Source organism: Oryctolagus cuniculus, chromosome X (assembly GCF_051225735.1).
Source record: "Oryctolagus cuniculus isolate XC-2025 breed Fujian yellow rabbit chromosome X, ASM5122573v1, whole genome shotgun sequence".
Taxonomy (NCBI): domain Eukaryota; kingdom Metazoa; phylum Chordata; class Mammalia; order Lagomorpha; family Leporidae; genus Oryctolagus; species Oryctolagus cuniculus.
In genome coordinates this window covers 76806387-76825288 of record NC_142888.1, presented here as the reverse complement: position 1 = coordinate 76825288, position 18902 = coordinate 76806387, and the positions used below count along the sequence as shown (strand labels likewise).

The window sequence follows — 18902 nt, the reverse complement described above, 5'->3', positions numbered from 1 at the left end:
CTCCACACCTTTACCAATCTGTGTCATCTTTCATCTTCTAGGTGATTGCCATTCTAGCAGAGGTGAGGTGACATCTCATGGTTTTACTTTGCATTTCCTTGATTAGTGGTGTACAGCAATTTTGCAAACCTTTTGGCCATCTGCAGGAGTGGGCCTGGGCCGTGGGGTAGGGTGTCCAAACGTGGCTTTGGAGCTGGCCTATGGCCTAAGGCTGCAGGGATTGACCTGGTGCTGGAGCCAGTGCAAAGTCAGGTGCTCATTTCAGGCTCCTTCCCCTCCTTGTAGGGTATTTTTCTCTGTGCTGCACCATCCAGGCTTGGAGGAGGATTGATATAGGTAATATCATATTTTTCTGCCTTCCCTTTTCAGTGTGTGTGTGTGTATGTGTGTGTGTGTGTGTGTGTGTTTTAAAGATTTATTTTATTTGAAAGGAAGATTTACAGAGAGAGGGAGAGAGAATGAGATAGATCTATCTACTGTTTCACTCCCCAAATGGCTACAGCATTCGGGGCTGGTCCAGGCGGAAGCCAGGAGCGTGGAGCTCCATCTGAGCCTCCCATGTGAGAGTAGCAGGGGCCATGTCCTGGGAGCACCCTCTGCTGCCTTCCCAGGAACATTAGCAGGGAGCTGCCAGCATTGCTGCCAGCGTTGCAGGAGGCAGCTTCACCCAGTATGCCACAACACGGGTCCCCTCGCGTTTCTTCTTTCTTTCTTCCTTTTTTTTTTTTTTTTTAAAGATTTATTTATTTATTTGAAAGTCACAGTTACACAGAGAAGAGAGGCAGAGAGAGAGAGGCCTTCCATCCACTGGTTCACTCCCCAATTTGCTGCAACAGCCGGAGCTGCACCACTGCAAATCTAGGAGTCAGGAGCCTCCTCTGCATCTCCCACGTGGGTGCAGAGGCCCAAGGACTTGGACCACCTTCTACTGCTTTCCCAGGCCATAGCAGAGAGCTGGATCGGAAGAGGAGCAGCCGAGACTCAAACCGGCACCCATATGGGATGCCAGCATTGCAGGCGGTGGCCTTACCTGCTAGGCCTCAGTGCCCACCCCCATGTTTCTTATTTCTGCACTACCTTAGGTACTGTCATTTCTTACCTGGATTCTTTAGCTTTTTTGTTGGTAGTTTTGTGCATTTGCAATTGTTCAAATCGCTGTTTCTGTGAGTGGGAATACACTTGAAAATCCCTTCTGTGATTTTGCTAATGTCACTTCAGAATGGAAGATTAGGCTCAGGAACTGCGAAAGGAGCTTCTTTAACTCTGGGTAGATAGGAAGGCATTCTTTAATTTGTGTCTTTGAAAGCCCAAATGAATCCTGTATTAGCATGGAGACTGAATATGAGTTTTGATAGACATGTAGAGTGTTAAGGAAAGAGTTCCTTTGGACAAACAAAAAAAAAGAAGACTTGTGTATTTCAGTTTTTATAAAGGGCAATGTTAAAAATCTGGACTGTTCAAACTCCAGTGAGAATGTAGTCTAATGTCTCCCTCCAGTGGGGACATTTGGTAAGGCAAAACATCACTGGTTTAAAAACGGATTAAAGAACTAATTCTCTAATTCCATTCTAGTTGTTAAAACAATATATTTTGGAATGGGCAATTTATCAATCAATAAATAAATAAATCAGAAATTACTGATCTGAGTTCTGGAGGCTTGAATGTCTAAGATCAAGGCATCAGAAGATTTGATACCTGGTGAGGACTTGTTTCCTGCTTCAAAAATCTGCTTTCTTGGGGCCGGTGTTGTGTTGTAGCTGTAACAGCTCTGCCATCCCATATGGGCACCAGTTCAAGTTCCAGATTCTCTATTTCTTATCCAGCTCTCTGCTATGGCCTGGGAAAGCAGCATAAGATGGCCCAAGTTCTTGGGCCCCTACACCCACATGGGAGACCCGAAAGAAGCTCCTGGCTCCTGGCTTTGGCCTGGCCCAGTGCTGGCCATTGCAGCCATCTAGGGAGTGAACCAGTGGATGGAAGATCTCTCTCTCTCTGTCTTTCTCTCTGTCTCCCTGTAACTCTGCCTTTCAAATAAATAAATAAATCTAAAAAATGCTATCTTCTTTTTGGGTCTTCAGATGATAGAATGGGCAGAAGGTCTCTGTCCCACTTCTCTTATAAAGGTACTAAACCCATTCATGCTTCAGAGCCCCCATAACTTAATAACCCACCCCTCAAAGGTCCTCACTTTTTAATACTATCAATTGGAGAATAAGTTTCATTCTGGGATGACAAAAACACTCAGATTATAGCATTATTAATTTATTTAATTGTAATCACCATAGGGTAATATTTGTGCACAATTTGGTTATTTATTCTGATTCTATGGGTTGTATATAGCTCTCTAGAAAAGCAAAGAGAGGGAGAAAGAGAGAAAAAAAACAGTGAGATAGAGATAGAGATAAATATATAGAAACATCATCCATCTGCTGGTTCACTCTGCAAATGGCCCCAACAGCTAGGGCCAGCCCTGGCTAAAGCCAGGATCCAGAACTCCATCCAGGTCTCTCTCACATGGGTACCAGAGACTCAAGTGCTTGGGCCATCATCTGCTGCCTCCTAGGCACCTTAGCAGGGAGTTGAACTGGAAGCAGAGTAGCTGGGACTCAAACTGGCACTGATTCAGGATGTGGATCTCCCAAGCAGTGGCTTAACCCACTGCACCACAGCTCCTGCTCCTGTTCATCCTTTTCTTTCTACATCATGTCCAGTGACATTAGAAACAATCAACCAAATGCAGGCATTGAGGCACAGCAGATAAAACCATCTCTTGTGATGCCTGCATCCCATATTGGAGTGCCTGGGATGGAGTTCTGCCTCCACTTCTGGTCCAGCTTCCTGCTAATGCATCCTGGGTGGCAGCAGATGATGGCTCAGGGGCTTGGACCCCTTTCACCCATATGGAAGACCTGGATGGAGTTCTGGGCTCCCAGCTCCTGGCTTTGACGTTGCCTAGCCCTAGCTGTTGTGAGTATTTGAGGAGTGAACCAGGGGATGGAAGATCTCTCTCTCTCTCTCTCTCTCTCACTCTGTCTTTCAGGTGGATGAAAATAAATATTAAAAATGGAAAGTGAAAATTGTATCTATGAAATCTCTCCTCTTTATATTAACAAAATTTTTTAAAAAACAATGGAATATCACTCAGCCATAAAAAAGGATGGTATATTGTTATTCACAGCAACATGAATGGAACTGCAGGTCATTATGTTAAATGAAATAAGCCATGCACAGAAACCTTATGACATTACTAACATGTGGAGTCTAAACAAAAGGTAATCTCATGTAAGGTGAAAGTGTAATGGTAGCCATCAGTGGTTGGGGAAGGAATAGGGATGAAATGGATGGAGAAAGGTTCACCAACAGGTACTAAGTTATAGCTATATATACTCCTACATATAGTTCTGGGGTTCCAGTGCACAGCAGAGTGATTATAATGTTAATATACTGTACATTTCTCTATTAAAAATTCCCCCTCCCAACACGAAAAACTAGAAGACAGGATTTTGAATGTTTTCACCATAAGCACACATTAAATGTTTGTGGAGATATATTTACCCTGATAGGATATTACACAATGTATACATAGGTCATACATAAGTATACAAAACCCCTGGCTTTGGCTTGGCCTAGCTCTGGCTGTTGTGTGCTTCTGGGGGAGTGAACTAGTGGATGGAAGCCTCCTCTGTTTGTCATTTTTAAAAAGATTTATTTATTTATTTGAAACTCAGAGTTACAGAGAGAGAGAGAGAGAGAGAGAGATAGAATCTTCTATCCACTGTTTCACTTCCCAAATGGCCCCAATAGCAGGAGCTTGGCCAGGCTGAAGGCAGGAGTGAGGAACTCCATCTTGGTCTCCCATGTGTGTAGCAGGGGCCCATGTACTTGGACCAAATTCTCCTGCTTTCCTCGGTGCATTAGCAGGAAGCTGAATCAGAAATGCAGCAGCCAGGACTCAAACTGGCCCTCATATGGGATGCAGCTGTTAGGGGCACTGGCTTAACTCACTTAGTCACAATGTCACCCCCTCAAAAGTCTTAATATAAAACTAAAAAGTATAAAATTAGTGGAAGAAAAACATGGTTTTAAATCTTCATGATCTTAAAGTTGGCAATGATTTTTTTATATGAAACACCAGGAACCCAAGCATGCCATAAAACACAGAGAAATTGGACTTCATAAATATTAAATACTTTTGTGTTTCACAGTGTACCATCTATAGGGAGACAACTCACAAATGGGAGAAAATTTTTTGCTGATCTCATATCTGATAGGGGAATTTTATGTATAATATATAAAGAACACCCTCAAGTTAGTAATAAAAAGGTAAGTAACTCAAAGTAAAGGTAAATAGATGACTAGATTACACAAAAAATATATAGAAATGGCCAAAAGGAACACTAAGACACTCAACATCATTAATCATTAATGTGAAATACGAATAAAATCCACAATGAGACTTCACATTCCACCCACTTGTAGAACTATTTTAAAAAATAAAACAATAAGAAGTATGGCTAAGAGGCCGGCATTGTGGCATAACAGGTAAAGCTGCTGCCTGTAACGCTGGCATCCCATATGGGCACTGGTTCCTATCCTGGCTGCCCTGTTTCCAATCTAGCTACCTACTAATTGCTTGGGAAAAACAACAGAAGATGGCCCGAGAGCTTGGGCCCCTGTCACCCATGTGGAAGATCTGGAAGAAATTTCTGGTTCCTGACTCCTGGCTCCTGGCTTCTGGCTTTGGCCTGGCCTAGCCCTGGCCATTGAGGCCAGCTGGGGAGTGTACAAGTATATGGAAAATCTCTCTCTCTCTCTCTCTCTCTCTTTCTCATTCTGTCTCTGTCTCTGTCTCTACCTTTCTCTATGTAACTCTGACTTTCATATAAATAAATAAATCTTTAAAAAAAGAAGTATTGCTAAGGATGTAGAAAAATTAGGACCCTCATACATCGCTGATGGGAAAGTAAATGGGGCACCTTCTTTGGAAGCTTCTGGCATTTCCTCTAAAAGTATAACAGAGTTTCCATACGGCCTAGCAATTTGACTCATGCATATACCAAAAATAATTAAATCATGTCCACTCAGGGGTTTATATAGGAATAGTCATATCAACATTATTCATAATGTTGGTCAAAAAACCAAAATGTCCAAATGATTCAAGTGTTCATCAACTGATGACTAGTTAAATAAAATGTATTGTATCAATTCAGTGCAATATTATTTGGCAATAAAATATGAAGTACTGATCTATGCTACAACAGGAATTAACCTTTAAAACATTATGCTAGGTGAAAGAAGTTAGGCACAATAGGCTGCATATTCTATGTCCCCATTATATGAAGTGTCCAGAACAGGAAAACTCATAGAAAAATAAGGTCAATTAATGCTTGCCAGTGCTTGGAAGAGGGGAGAAGTGTGGAATGAGTTCTAGTGGATACTGGGTTTTTGTTTAGACATTCATAACTCTGTCCTGAGGAACAGCGGTTTTTCGACTTAGTACTTGTTGAATTCTTTATTTAGTGGTGGGTTAAACTTGTGGCATAGTGGATAAAGCTGCCGCCTGCGGTGCTGGCATCCCATATGGGCACCGGGTTAAGTCCCAGCTGCTCTACTTCTGATCTAGCTCTCTGCTGTGGCCTGGGAAAGCAGTGGAAGATGGCTCAAGTCCTTGAGCCCCTGCACTGATGTGGGAGACCCGGAAGAAGCTCCTGGCTCCTGGTTCCTGGCTTTGAATCAGCTTAACTCTGGCCATCACAGCCATTTGGGGAGGGAACCAGCAGATGGAAGACCTCTCTCCCTTTCTCTCTTTGCCTCTGCCTTTCTGTAACTCTGCCTTTCAAATAAAATAAATAAATCTTAATAAAAAGAAAGTATGTCATTATAAAAATTAAAAGAAAAATAAGAATGAAAGGTTGGAGAAGGGTGGGAGCAAGTGAGGGAGGGAGTGTGGGGGGGAGAGTATCATTATACTCTTAAAATTTTATAAATGAAATACATGAAGTTCATTCCCTTTACACAAACAAAACAGTTTTTTTAAAAATAGAAATTACAAGGGTCAGCGCTTTGGCATAGTGGGTAAAGCTGCCGCCTACAGTGCCAGCATCCCATTTGGGTGCTGGTTCAAGTCCTGGCTGCTCCACTTCTGAACCAGCTCTCTGCTATGGCCTAGGAAAGAAGTAGAAGATGGCTCAAGTAAATGTGCCCCTGCACCAGCATGGGAGACCAGGAAGAATCTCCTGGTTCCTGGCTTCGGATTGGTGCAGCTCCGGCAATTGCGGCCATTTGGGGAGTGAACCAGCAGATGGAAGACCTCTCTCTCTCTCTCTCTCCTTCCTTTGCCTCTCTGTAACTCTGCCTTTCAAATCAATCAGTCAATCAATCCTTTAAAAAATGAATACCAGTTCTAAGATGTATTTATTTTTTGAAAGGCAGAGTTACAGAGACTAGGAAAGACACAGAGAAATCTTCCATCTGCTGGTTCACTCCTCAAATGGCTAAAATGGCCAGGGTTGGGCCAGGCCCAAGCTTGGAACTTGGGCCTCGAACTCCATCCAGGTCTCCCTTGTGGGTGGCAGGGGCCCAAGCACTTGGGTCACCTTCTGCTGCTTTCCCAGGCATGTTAGCAGACAGCTGGATCAGAAGTGGGGCAGCCAAGATCCAAACTGGTGCTCACATGGGATGCCAGCATCTCAGGCAGGCACTTAACCTGATGTACCAGCTCTTGAATACCAATTCTATATAATTTTTTCAAGAAAATAGACAAGGAAGGAATACCTTAGAAGTCATCCTATGAAGCCACTATTAAGCTGCTTCTGAAACAAGATGAAATAATAACAGAAAAATAAAACTCCAGAATGATATCATTCATGAATATGGAGGCAAAAGTTTTCAAAAAACATAAGCACTCTAGTCCAGTAATATACTCCATGACTTACTAGAATTTATTTCAGCAATGCAAGATTGGTTTAATAATTGATAATCAATGTGATTCACCATATTAATAAAGGACAAAATCTACATGAGCATCTCAATAGATGCACAAAAGGAATTCTACAAAATTCAATCTCTTTTTATATGACAAAGACACTTAACACTCTGTATCTAGAAAGGAACTTCTTTTTTTTTTTAAAGATTTATTTATTTATTTGAAGGGCAGAGTTACAGAGAGGCAGAGGCAGAGGCAGAGAGAGAGAGAGAGAGAGAGAGAGATCTTCTATCCACTAGTTCACTCCCCAAATGGCCAAAACAGCTGGAGCTGGGCTGATCCAAAGCCAGGATCCAGGAGTCTCTTCTGGGTCTCCCACGTCGGGGCAGGGGCCCAAGGACTTGGGCCATCTTCTGCTGCTTTCCCAGGCCATAGCAGAGAGCTGGATCGGAAGTGGAGTAGCCGATATGGGATGCCGGCACTCCAGGCAGCGGCTTTACCTGCTATGCCAGAGGGTTGGCCACAGAACTTCCTCATTTAGATAAAGGCAATCTACAGTAAATCTACAGTTACCACAGTTAATGGAGGAAGCTGAAAGTTTTCACCTTAAGATCTAGAAAAGGATGTCCACTATTCTACACTGTACTGGAGGGTTTTGCCAGGATATCTAGGAAAGAGTAAGAAAAGATGCTCGTTTTGGAGAGGCAGAAGTAATTTATTTGAAGATGGCATGATCTTTTATACAGAAAAATTGAAGGATTACACACACACACACACACACACAGTCCCATAAAAACCCAAGTTCAGAAAGGTTTCAGGAGAGGTCAATATATAAAAATCAGTTATATTTATATACAGTAATACTGAACAATCCAAAAATGGAATTAAAACTGTGAATCCAGGACAGGCCTTGTGGCGCAGCATGTTAAGCTGCCACTTCGGATGCTTGTATCTTGTATTGAAGTGCCTGAGATCAAATCTCAGCTTCTCTCTTCCAGATCCAGCTTCCTGCTAATACTCCTGGGAGGCAGCAGATTATGGTCCAAGTACTTGGGTTCCTGCCACCCACATGATATACTCAGACTGAGTTCCAGGCTCCAGGCTTCGGCCTGATCTTGACCTGGCTGTTGCTGCAATTTTGGAATTGAACCAAAGGAAGGCAGATCTCTCTCTGTCTCTCCCTCTCTCTCTTCCTTTCAAATAAATGAATAAATTAATAAATAAACAAAAGTTTAAAACAGAAAACAATTCCATTTAAAATGGCATCAATTCATGATTTATATGCTTTTAAAATTTATATTTATTCCTTTTTTAAACAACTTTCAACATTTATTTATTTGAAAGGCAGAGAGAGAGAGAGAGAGAGAATTGATATGTATTAATTTTCCATCTACTAGTTCACCATCCAAATGCCTATAACAGTTATGTCTGGGCCAGGCTGAAGCTGGGAGCCTGGAACTCAATCAGGGTCTCCTACATGGATAGCAGGGATCCAAGTACTTGAGCCATCACCTACTGCCTCCTAGGGTATGCATTAGTAGGAAACTGGAATTGGAAGTGAAATCCGGACTCGAATACAGGTACTGTGATATGAGATGCAGGTTCCCAAGAGGCGGTTTAAACACTGTGACAAATGCTTAGTCTTATTTGTCTTATTTATATTTATTCTAAACTGAGAAAAAGAGAGATCTTGTACTCATCGGTTCACCCTCAAATGCCCACAAGAGCTGGGGCTGGGCTATGTCAAAACCAGGAGCCAGGAACTCAATCCAAATCTCCCACGTGGTTGGCCAAAATACAAGTATGTGTGCCATTACCTGCTGCCTTCCAGTGTATGCATTAACAGGAAGCTGGAATGAGAAGTGGAGCCAGGACTTGAACTCAGGCACTCCAATATGGAATGTGAGCATCCCAATCTGTGCCTGAACTCCTGTGCCAAACATGCCCCCCAAACCATTAATTTTAACAAAAAGTTTGCCCATTTTCTTTTGTAATGAATTCCTGGTACACTCAACATTATTTTCTACCATACTACTGATGATTTTATTTCTAGTATTGTTATAAACACAATTTTTTTTATTTTTTTAAAGATTTATTTATCTTATTTGAATGGCAGAATGAGAGAGAGATGAAGAAACAGAGGCCGGTGCCCTGGCTCACTAGGCTAATTCTCTGCCTGCAGCGCCGGCACCCTGGGTTCTAGTCCCGGTTGGGGCGCCGGATTCTGTCCTGGTTGCTCCTCTTCCAGTCCAGCTCTCTGCTGTGGCCTGGGAAGGCAGTGGAGGATGGCCCAAGTGTTTGGGCCCTGCACCCTCATGGGAGACCAGGAGGAAGCACCTGGCTCCTGGCTTCGGATCAGCAGTGTGCCAGCCGCAGTGTAGCGGCCATTTTGGGGGTGAACCAACGGAAGGAAGACCTTTCTCTCTGTCTGTCTGTCTCTCTCTCTAACTCTGCCTGTCAAAACAAAAAAACAAAAAACAAAAAAACAAAAAACAAACAAACAAACAAAAACAAAACCAGAGAAATCAATCTACCTGCTGGTTCCCTCCCCAAATGACTGCAATTGCCGGAGCTAGGCCTGTCTGAAGCCAGGAGCCAAGAGCTTCTTACCGGTTTCCCATGTGGGTGCAGGAGCCCAAGGACTTGGGCCATCCTCTGCTGCTTTCCCAGGCCATTAGTAGGGAGCTGGATTGGAAGTGGAATAGCTAGGACCTGAACCGGAGCCCATATGGTATGCCAGCAGCATAGGCAACAGCTTTACTTGCTACAACACAGTGCTGGCCCCTTAAATACAATTTCTTTTTTTTTTTTTTTTTTTTTTTTTTTTTTTTTTTTTTTTTTGACAGGCAGAGTGGACAGTGAGAGAGAGAGACAGAGAGAAAGGTCTTCCTTTGCCGTTGGTTCACCCTCCAATGGCCGCCGCGGTCGGCGCGCTGCGGCCGGCGCAACGCGCTGATCCGATGGCAGGAGCCAGGTGCTTTTCCTGGTCTCCCATGGGGTGCAGGGCCCAAGCACCTGGGCCATCCTCCACTGCACTCCCTGGCCACAGCAGAGGGCTGGCCTGGAAGAGGGGCAACCGGGACAGAATCCGGCACCCCGACCGGGACTAGAACCCGGTGTGCCGGCGCCGCTAGGCGGAGGATTAGCCTAGTGAGCTGCGGCGCCGGCCTTAAATACAATTTCTAAAAGTTCTTTTATTGCTCTCCACTTCACCCCTATTTCATGGAAATTAACACCTTCTTTCATCTCTCCTACAAGATGAATGAGGAGATCTATCTATCTATCTACCTATCTACACACCCACCCACCTACACACACATATTTAAGAGTTATCCATTTATTTGAAAGAGTTACAGAGTCCAAGGGAGAGACAGAGAGAGAAAGAAATCCTCCATTTGCTGGTTCATTCCTCAGAAGGTCCCAATGGCCAGGGCCAGGCCAGGCTGAAGCCAGGAGATTCACCCTGGTCTCCCATGTGAGTGGCAGGGGCTCCAACACTTAGGCTATCTTCTGTCCATTTTCCTAGGCCATCAGCAGGGAGCTGGATCAGAAGTGGAGCAGCAGGGAGATGAACTGGTGCCCACACAGGATGCTGACATCACAAGTGGCATCTTTACCTGCTATACCACAACTCCGGCCCCCTCATTTAATAGATTTTATTCCATCAATATCATTCTTTATTTTTGAAAAATTATTTACTTAAATTTTTTTTGACAGGCAGAGTGGACAGTGAGAGAGAGAAAGGTCTTCCTTTTTCCGTTGGTTCACCCCCCAAGTGGCTGCTGCGGCTGGCGCGCTGTGGCTGGCGCACCATGCTGATCTGAAGCCAGGAGCCAGGTGCTTCTCCTGGTCTCCCATGCGGGTGCAGGGCCCAAGGACTTGGGCCATCCTCCACTGCACTCCCAGGCCACAGCAGAGAGCTGGACTGGAAGAGGAGCAACTGGGACAGAATCCGGTGCCCAGACCGGAACTAGAACCCAGTGTCCCTGCGCCACAGGTGCAGGATTAGCCCATTGAGCCGGGGTGCCGGCCTATTTACTTAATTTTTAAAACCAATGTCCAATCTTTTTTCATGAGTTAAAAGGGAGAGTGACAGAGGGAGATGGAGAGAGAGACAGGGCTGGACCAGGCCAAAGCCAGGAGGCCGGAACTCCATTCAGGTCTCCCATATGGGTGGTGAGAACCCAAGTACTTGAGCTGTCATTACTGCCTTCCAGTTACTCTAGCAGGAAGCTCCATTGCAAGCAGAGGCAGGATTTGATCCCAAGGACTCTGATATGGGATGTGGGACAGTGGCACAGTCCATTGCACCACAATGCCCACTCTACTCACTTTATTTTTGATTAGCAGATCCTTATACATATATATTTATGGGATACAATGTAATGTTTCAATACATGTATATATCATATAATAATAAAATTAGAGTAATTAGTCTATCACCTCAAACATTTATCATTTCTTTGTGGTGAGAACATTCAAAAATCCCCTTTTAGCTATTCTGAAATACACAATATATTATTGCTAACTATACTCACCTTACTATGCAATAGAACACCAGCACTTCTTCCTGACTGTAACATTGTACCCATTGAGAATGATATTTCTGAAGGTTTTCTTTTCCCTGAATAATGATTTCTGTATGTTTTTTACTGTTTATTTTTATCTCTGTCGATTTTACCAGTTCTCACACATCTCTGGTGATCCTTTAAAGATGATCTTTGGCTATGTGCTCATATTTATGTACAAATAAAATTTCTTCAGTTTAATCCTGGTGCCAGAAATATAGTACGTTATTTCTTGTGCTGAGTGCTGTGATAATTTTCAAATTATTATTTTTTAAATGGTTTATTTTAGTTTATTTTTTTTTTGACAGGCAGTGTGGACAGTGAGAGAGAGAGAGACAGAGAGAAAGGGCTTCCTTTTGCCGTTGGTTCACCCTCCAATGGCCGCCGCGGCCGGTTTGCTGCGGCCGGCGCATCTCGCTGATCCGAAGCCAGGAGCCAGGTGCTTCTCCTGGTCTCCCATGGGGTGCAGGGCCCAAGGACCCGGGCCATCCTCCACTGCACTCCTGGGCCATAGCAGAGAGCTGGCCTGGAAGAGGGGCAACCAGGACGGAATCCAGCGCCCTGACCAGGACTATAACCCGGTGTGCCAGCACCGCAAGGCGAAGGATTAGCCTATTGAGCCATGGTGCCGGCCTTAAATGGTTTATTTTTAAGTTTTCATCTATTTGAAAGACAGAGACGGAAAGAGGAATGGAAAGGTCAATTGATTTATCAGTCTTCCTTTCACTGCTGCCAGGGCTGGTCCAGGCTGAAGCCAGAAGCCTGGAACATCATCCTGGTTTTCCCCGTGGGTTACAGGGGCCCATGTACTTGGGCCATTGTCTGCTGCCTCCCAGGATGCATTAGAAGGAAGCTGGAAGGGAAGTGGTGGAGCTGGCACTCCAACTGGCACTGTGATTTTGGCATCTCAAGCTACAGGTTGATCCATTGCAGCACAACGCTCACTCCAGTTTTCCAAATTATTTTGCATTTTGACAACAGAGTGGGGAATGAGAGATCTGTGAAGACGGTCTCAATATTTAGTTGGTGGGTGACTTTCTGTTCAATTCCTCTGCTTTCAGCAGTGTGCTTCTGCCCTCAGGTACACCAGGAACTCCGTCACCCCCACTGCAGAACCTCTCTGTTTTACCTTTTTGGAGGGTAAGCCTTCAAGCATTTGCTTTCATTTGAGAGGGTAAATTGCCTGGCTAATTAGTGTTTGATGGTGAACTTGGTGGTCTCATTCTTGGACATATTTTTGCCTAATTCCTTTGTTTTAAACTCTAGCTTCACCCCCACTTCCAGAGGCACCGGGACTCAGAAATTCCTGAGTGTTAGGAGAGCGTGTTTCACATGCTGGAGGACTCACCTTTCTCAGGTCTGTTGTCTGTCACATATTTAAGCTGTTGCATTTCCAAGTGTTACTGATACTGCATCCTCCCTAGTTATAACCAGTCATGTTAAAGGAGTAGTTAATGACCAATTTTCTTTCTTCTTATTTACTTATTTGAAATACAGAGTGACAAGGAAAGAGGGGAGAGGGGAAGAGGGGAGAAAGGGAGAGACAGACAGACACACACACACGGGGGGGGGGCGGGGTTCTTGCATCTTCTGGTTCCTTCTCCAAATGCTCACAACAGCCTGGGATAGGCCTGTTTGAAGCTAGGTGCCAGGAACTCAAGTACTTGGACCATCATCTGCTACCTTCCAGGGTATGCATTAGCAGGAAGCTGGATCAGAAGTGCAGTAGCTGGAACTGGATCCAGGCACTCCAATATGGGATGCAGGTGTCTGGAATGGTGGTTTAAATTCTGTGTCACAACCCCCTGCTCCATCTGTGTGTGTTTGTGCATGCGTGTGTTTAAAGATAATGTAAATATAGTAAGATTTAGGCATCTACCACATTTTTAAAAATGATTTACTTATTTATTTGAATGGCAGAGTTACAGAGAGGCAGAAGCAGAGAGAGAGAGAAAAAGCGAAAGAGAGAGAGAGGGTGAGAGAGAGAGAGAAAGTATTCCGTACACTGGTTCACTCCGCACATGGCTGCAAAAGCTGGAGCTGGGCTAATCCGAAGCCAGGAACCAGGAGCTTCTTCCGGGTCTCCCAATTGGGTGCAGGGGCCCAAGGACATAGGCCATCTTCTACTGCTTTCCCAGGCCATAGCAGAGAGCTGGATCAGAAGTGGAGCAGCTGGGACTCGAACCAACGCCCATATGGGATGCTGGGACCGCAGGCAGCAGCTTTACCTGCTACAACACAGCCCCAGCCCCAGCATCTACCACTCTTATACAGAAATCCAGGATGTGGGACTCCCTTTTGACCAACATTTCATTGTATGGATGTAACACAATTTATACAAACAATTTAATATTTTTGAAATATATATAGGTTGTTTTTTAAAATTATAAACAATGATACTATGGACTAAATTTTACACATCTTTTCACTTGTGAAAGAAGTTCTCCATAAATTAAAATAATTGCATGGTCAAAGGGTATTATAAAAATATTGCTGAATTTTCATCACAAAGTCCTCATCAATTTATGTGCTCATGAACAGTATGTGATAATGTCTACTTTTACATTTTCTAATAAAACAAAGAGGTTAGCACTTAAATATTTTCCAATGAAATGGGGAGAATGTGATAGTTCGTCGTTATTTTTCACTTCCTTGGTCACAAGCAATACAGAAAATAATTTAATTGTAACATATTTTAATTTATTCTTTTATAAATTGTTTATATCCTTTTGTTTTTTCCTAATTATTCTCTTTTCTTGAATGTTTATAAGCAATTTTTGTTATAGAAACTAATCTTTTCATTTATATGATGCCATTTTCTACTAATTCTAAAAAATATTTATTTACTTGAAAGGCAGAGATACAGAGAAAGAGAAAAAAAGAGAAAATTAATTCTTCCAACTAGTGGTTCATTCTCTAAATACCCACAACAGCCAGGACCAGGCCAGGCCAAAGCCAGGAGCCAAAAACTCCACTGGGGTCTCCCACATGCATGGCAGGAAGGCAAGTACTTGGGCCATCATCTGCTGCCTAATGGTCAAATTAGCAGAAAACTGGATAGCAATTAAATAGCTGGAACTCAATCCTAGGTAGAGATATCCTAAGCAGTAGCTTGCCCTGCTGTGTCACAATGTCGACCCTTTTTTCTCTTAATTTGTTACGTCAATGTTTGCCCTTGTTTAGGGGTTTTGCCACAAGACATTTTAGTATTTAGGATCAAAAATTTAATTTTGTTTCTAGTATCTTCTAGTTTTAAATGTTACCTTGAATAATTTCCCTGACATCGAGTTTATTAAAATATTATCATAAAATATCTGCTCTTCTTTTTACCATTTAATATTCTAACTAAACTTTGTAAGTGTTTTGTCCAGAAATAGGTGGTATGCCAAAGTTAGTTATTCTAGGAATTCTTAATTAAGGGACTGTAGACAAACCTGAGGTGAGGGTGTCAAGATAATAACAAAACATAATGTTTTTGTTTGGGGCTTACATTCCAGGCAGGCTCTGTGACTGCTTCTAGCCCCAAAGTTATGGGGGAGAGAAAGCTGTGCAGGCAGCATAACCAAAGAAGGCACAGTGTCAAGGGACGCAACCAGTTTGTAGCAGTTTTTAGCAGCCTGTAGGCAAGCTGCCAGGACAAGAAGATAAGTAAATTAGTAAATAGGGGTGGGTGTTGTGGCTAAGTAGGTCAAACTGCTCCTTGGGACACTTACATCCTATACAGAAGTGCCTAGGATCAAGTCTAGCCTCCACTTCTTGTCCAGTTTCCTGCTAATATGTATCCTGGGAGGCAGCAGGTAATAGTTTAAGTACTTGGGTCACTGCCACCCATGTGGGAGACTCTGACTGAGTTCCTGACTCCAGTTGCCAGCATTTGGGGTGTGAACCAGCAGATGAAAGATATCTTTCTCTTGCTCTGCTTTTCACATAAATAAAAACAAATAAATAGAACTTAAAAAAATCAGGAAATACATGGGGATAAATTCCCAATAAATTACAGTCTTCCTTCCCCCAACCTTCTGCCAAAAGCCAGCGAACAAGGGAATGTATTAAATCTGTTCTTCCCAAGTATAGCCTCTCAAGGAAGGTGCTCAGTCAGAGCTCAGAGAAGCAGACACAATAGATGACTTTATATATTTAAAGTCATTTCATTACACATATCCTATAGATTTTATTATAAGGAATTTTCTTACCCAATCAACTGTGTGCCCTGGCTTCTAAAATATAAAGTTGTGATGAGTCTTGGGGCAATGCTCACATCCCATGCTAGAGTGCCAGTTCCAGCCTCAGCTATTCAGCCTCAATACAGCTTCCTACTGATGCATCCTGGGAGGTAGCACATGACAGCTCAAGTGTTTGGGCCCCACCCCTGCTACCCACATGAGAGAGCTGGATGGAATTCCAGGCTCCTGGCTTCGTCCTGGCCCAGCCCTGAATGTGTGTGAACCAGCAGATAGTAGATCTCTTTCTCTCTCTGGTACTCTGACTTTAAAGGATATGAAAATAAACTTTAAAAAAAAAAAAGACCAAAGTCTACAGGGCGAGAGGTAAGGAAGAGTTGGTCGTAAGAAAGTAGAACTGCTCAAACATGAGCTGATGAAATTGGAAGAGGTCCAGGGAAAAGGCACAGCAATTACAGGATGTCACTACTTTGTGCCAACCACCAGGCTGCAAATCAGCAACAAAAAGACTGACAAAGTATCCAAATGTGAAAATGCTTAGTTTTTTGCTTTTGCTATTTGGAATTTCTGCTCTCAGGGAGGGTTTAAGCTTTCTTTTAAACGGCTTCCATCTGATTAAGCCATGTCCACCTAAGATAATTTTTTTTTACAAATAGATTAGTTTATTCAAAAGAGAGAGTGACAGAGACAGAGATGGAGAAGAGACAGAGAGTGATTTTCCATCCACTGGTTCACTCCCCAAATGCCTGTAAACGACCATGGATGGCAAAGATCAAAGCCAGGAGCCAGGAACTCCATCCTGGTCTCCCACATGGGTGGCAGAGACCCAAGAATTTGAGCCATCATCTTCTGCCTCCTAGGTGCGTTAGCAGAGACCTGGATCAGATGTGGAATAGCCAGCAATTAACTGGCACACTGATAGGGGATGCAGGCATCCCAAGCAGCAGCTTAATGTTCTGTACTACAATGCCTGCCCCAAAATAATGTTCCTTTTGATTTACTCAACAGAAACTGATTAGAGTCTCAAAACAGAACCCTGATTAGCATTTGACTAAACATTTAGAAGGTGTATGTATGCTACAAAATAGCTACTGTTTTCCTTCTCTTCAATTCTCACCAGAGATTCCACTTTGCAGTTCAGTGCAGAAATTCTGAGGACTGTAGAAAAGCCTAATGGGGTTGGCATGTTACAAAACCATCTCATGGGACACAGAGCAGGATGCAGAACCATAAAAAATTATCTGGAAGAACAAACAGAAGATAAGCAACATAAAATATGTGCTCTTTATTTTAACTGACAAAACATGTATATATCCACGGTTTTCAATGTTTTAGGTTATCTATCTGTTGTGGAATGGATAAATCAAAGTTATTGGCTAGATATTATTTTAGCATATTATTTAAGTATAGTTGTAGTCCTAGTTAAATTTTTTTTTGAGAAACAGCAGCATCTATATACTGACAATTCCAGGTACTTTTCTAATAAGATACAGGCCATTGCTTAATTCAGGTATTTGTACAGTCCAGCCATTTATAGGAAAAGGGAAGGGAAAGGCGGACACAACTTAAGATACACATGTTGGAGGGAATGTACTATAAACTGTTTCCTTTTTTTGGTTAAAACCCCCAAAACTTTATAACCAATATCCTACTCAGAAGCAAAGGTGGGCTAGAAAAACTTCAGGGTTTTTAATCTGGCATTCATGTCTATCTTCTCATTTCCCATGTAACAACTTACATGGGTAATACTACAGTCCACCACCAGAATACCTAAAAGTAACACCAAATACCAGGAAAGAAAAAGTGTTAACAAAAGAAAGCTGAGATGATGGCGTCGGAGGGCAGGCGGGCGCCTCAATAGAAGCAGACGGTGTGCAGGAAGGCCCTGCCGCTCTTCTCCTCGAACTCCTGGAGCAGCTCCTCGATCTCGTTCTCCATGTCCTCGGTGTGCTGAATACACTGACAAAGCTCACAGATGAGGAACGCTCCCAGAGTTGCCTCTTCGGGGTTGTCCTGGATGTCTACGTTAACCACGTGCACTGGCTGGCAGGTCTCCTGTTCTCTGGAGTTCAGGTCTTCCACCACCTGGTCGTAGACTCTCTCTTCACAAGTGAGGATCAGATCAAATAGATCTTTGCAGCTCTGGAACCTTTCTGGTCGGGGCTTGATCCTCCTATTTCTGTCTAACATATGTAAAATGCCATTCTGTGTATAGAGTTCTTTGTCTTTCCTCAGAAGATCATTGTACATCTGATCATAAGTGGTTTTGAAATCGTACACGTTTGGCTTGTCGGGCGCTGGTCCTGGAAGCTTCACATGAGTTCCCGTTCCAAAGGACCTTACGTTGAATCCCCGTTTGCTGAGGATGTTGTGCGCTTCCATGCTCCGGTTCTGGTTACTGGAGCACACCACTGCCACCCGCAGTGGCATGGCGGCGGCCGCACCTACTCCGAGACTCCCACACCGCGAAGCCCTTCGGTGCAAGCAAAAACGGCCGCCCGGCGACCGGATGTTGGCATCCTAGAAGCGGCGTTGACGTAGCGCGTGCGGACGCACGGCGCTGGCGTCTGCGTGACGCCTCTGGGCGGGCACTCCCCGCCCCTTTGCGCCGTAGGCCCGCCCCGCCGTTTGGGCGCGCGGCTTCTGAACTGCTGGCGGCAAGTGTCTGCAGCGGCTGCGGGCACAGTTCAGGCTCGCGGGCGCCGGCCGAGATTTGTGTGTTTTTTTTTTTTTTTCCTTTTTAAAAGTCAGGTATAGATATAAACCTTTAATTGTCTTTCACGGACTTTTATGCACCTCTGTTTTAATATGTCTATACCGTGTGGAATAGTTGAACTTAACGGTGCCCCTCTCCCTTTGTCCCCTCTCCCCTCTCCCCTCTCCCCTCTCCTCTCTCCTCTCTCCTCTTTCCCTTCTCCATCCCCTTTCCCCTTTTGGTGGGGAGAACACTTAGAATGTAAGGTATCAGAGATTTTCAAATATACAATACATGTTACCAAGTATATTCACCAATATGTTAAATAGATTTCTTTAATTTACTCCTAACTGAAATTGTGTGATCTTTGACCTCCATCTTGCCACTCCTCCCACTTGCAGCTTTTGGTAACTAATATTCTACTCTCTGCTTCTGTGAGTTTGACGTTTTGAGATTCCACTGATAAGTGAGATCATGCAGTATTTGTCTTTCTGTGCCTGGTATATTTCATTTAACATAATGTCCTCCAGCTT

The 18902-nt window shown here is 43.6% G+C and overlaps 1 protein-coding gene across 1 annotated transcript; it reads right to left on the bottom strand.

Annotated features, from left to right (window-relative positions):
• Positions 1-16935: 16935 nt before the first annotated feature.
• Positions 16936-18244, bottom strand: LOC100349788 (RNA polymerase II subunit A C-terminal domain phosphatase SSU72). Its single transcript, XM_051827328.3, has one exon. It carries the CDS (start codon positions 18102-18104, stop codon positions 17529-17531), a length of 576 nt encoding a protein of 191 aa, XP_051683288.1. The 5' UTR covers positions 18105-18244; the 3' UTR covers positions 16936-17528.
• Positions 18245-18902: the final 658 nt, after the last annotated feature.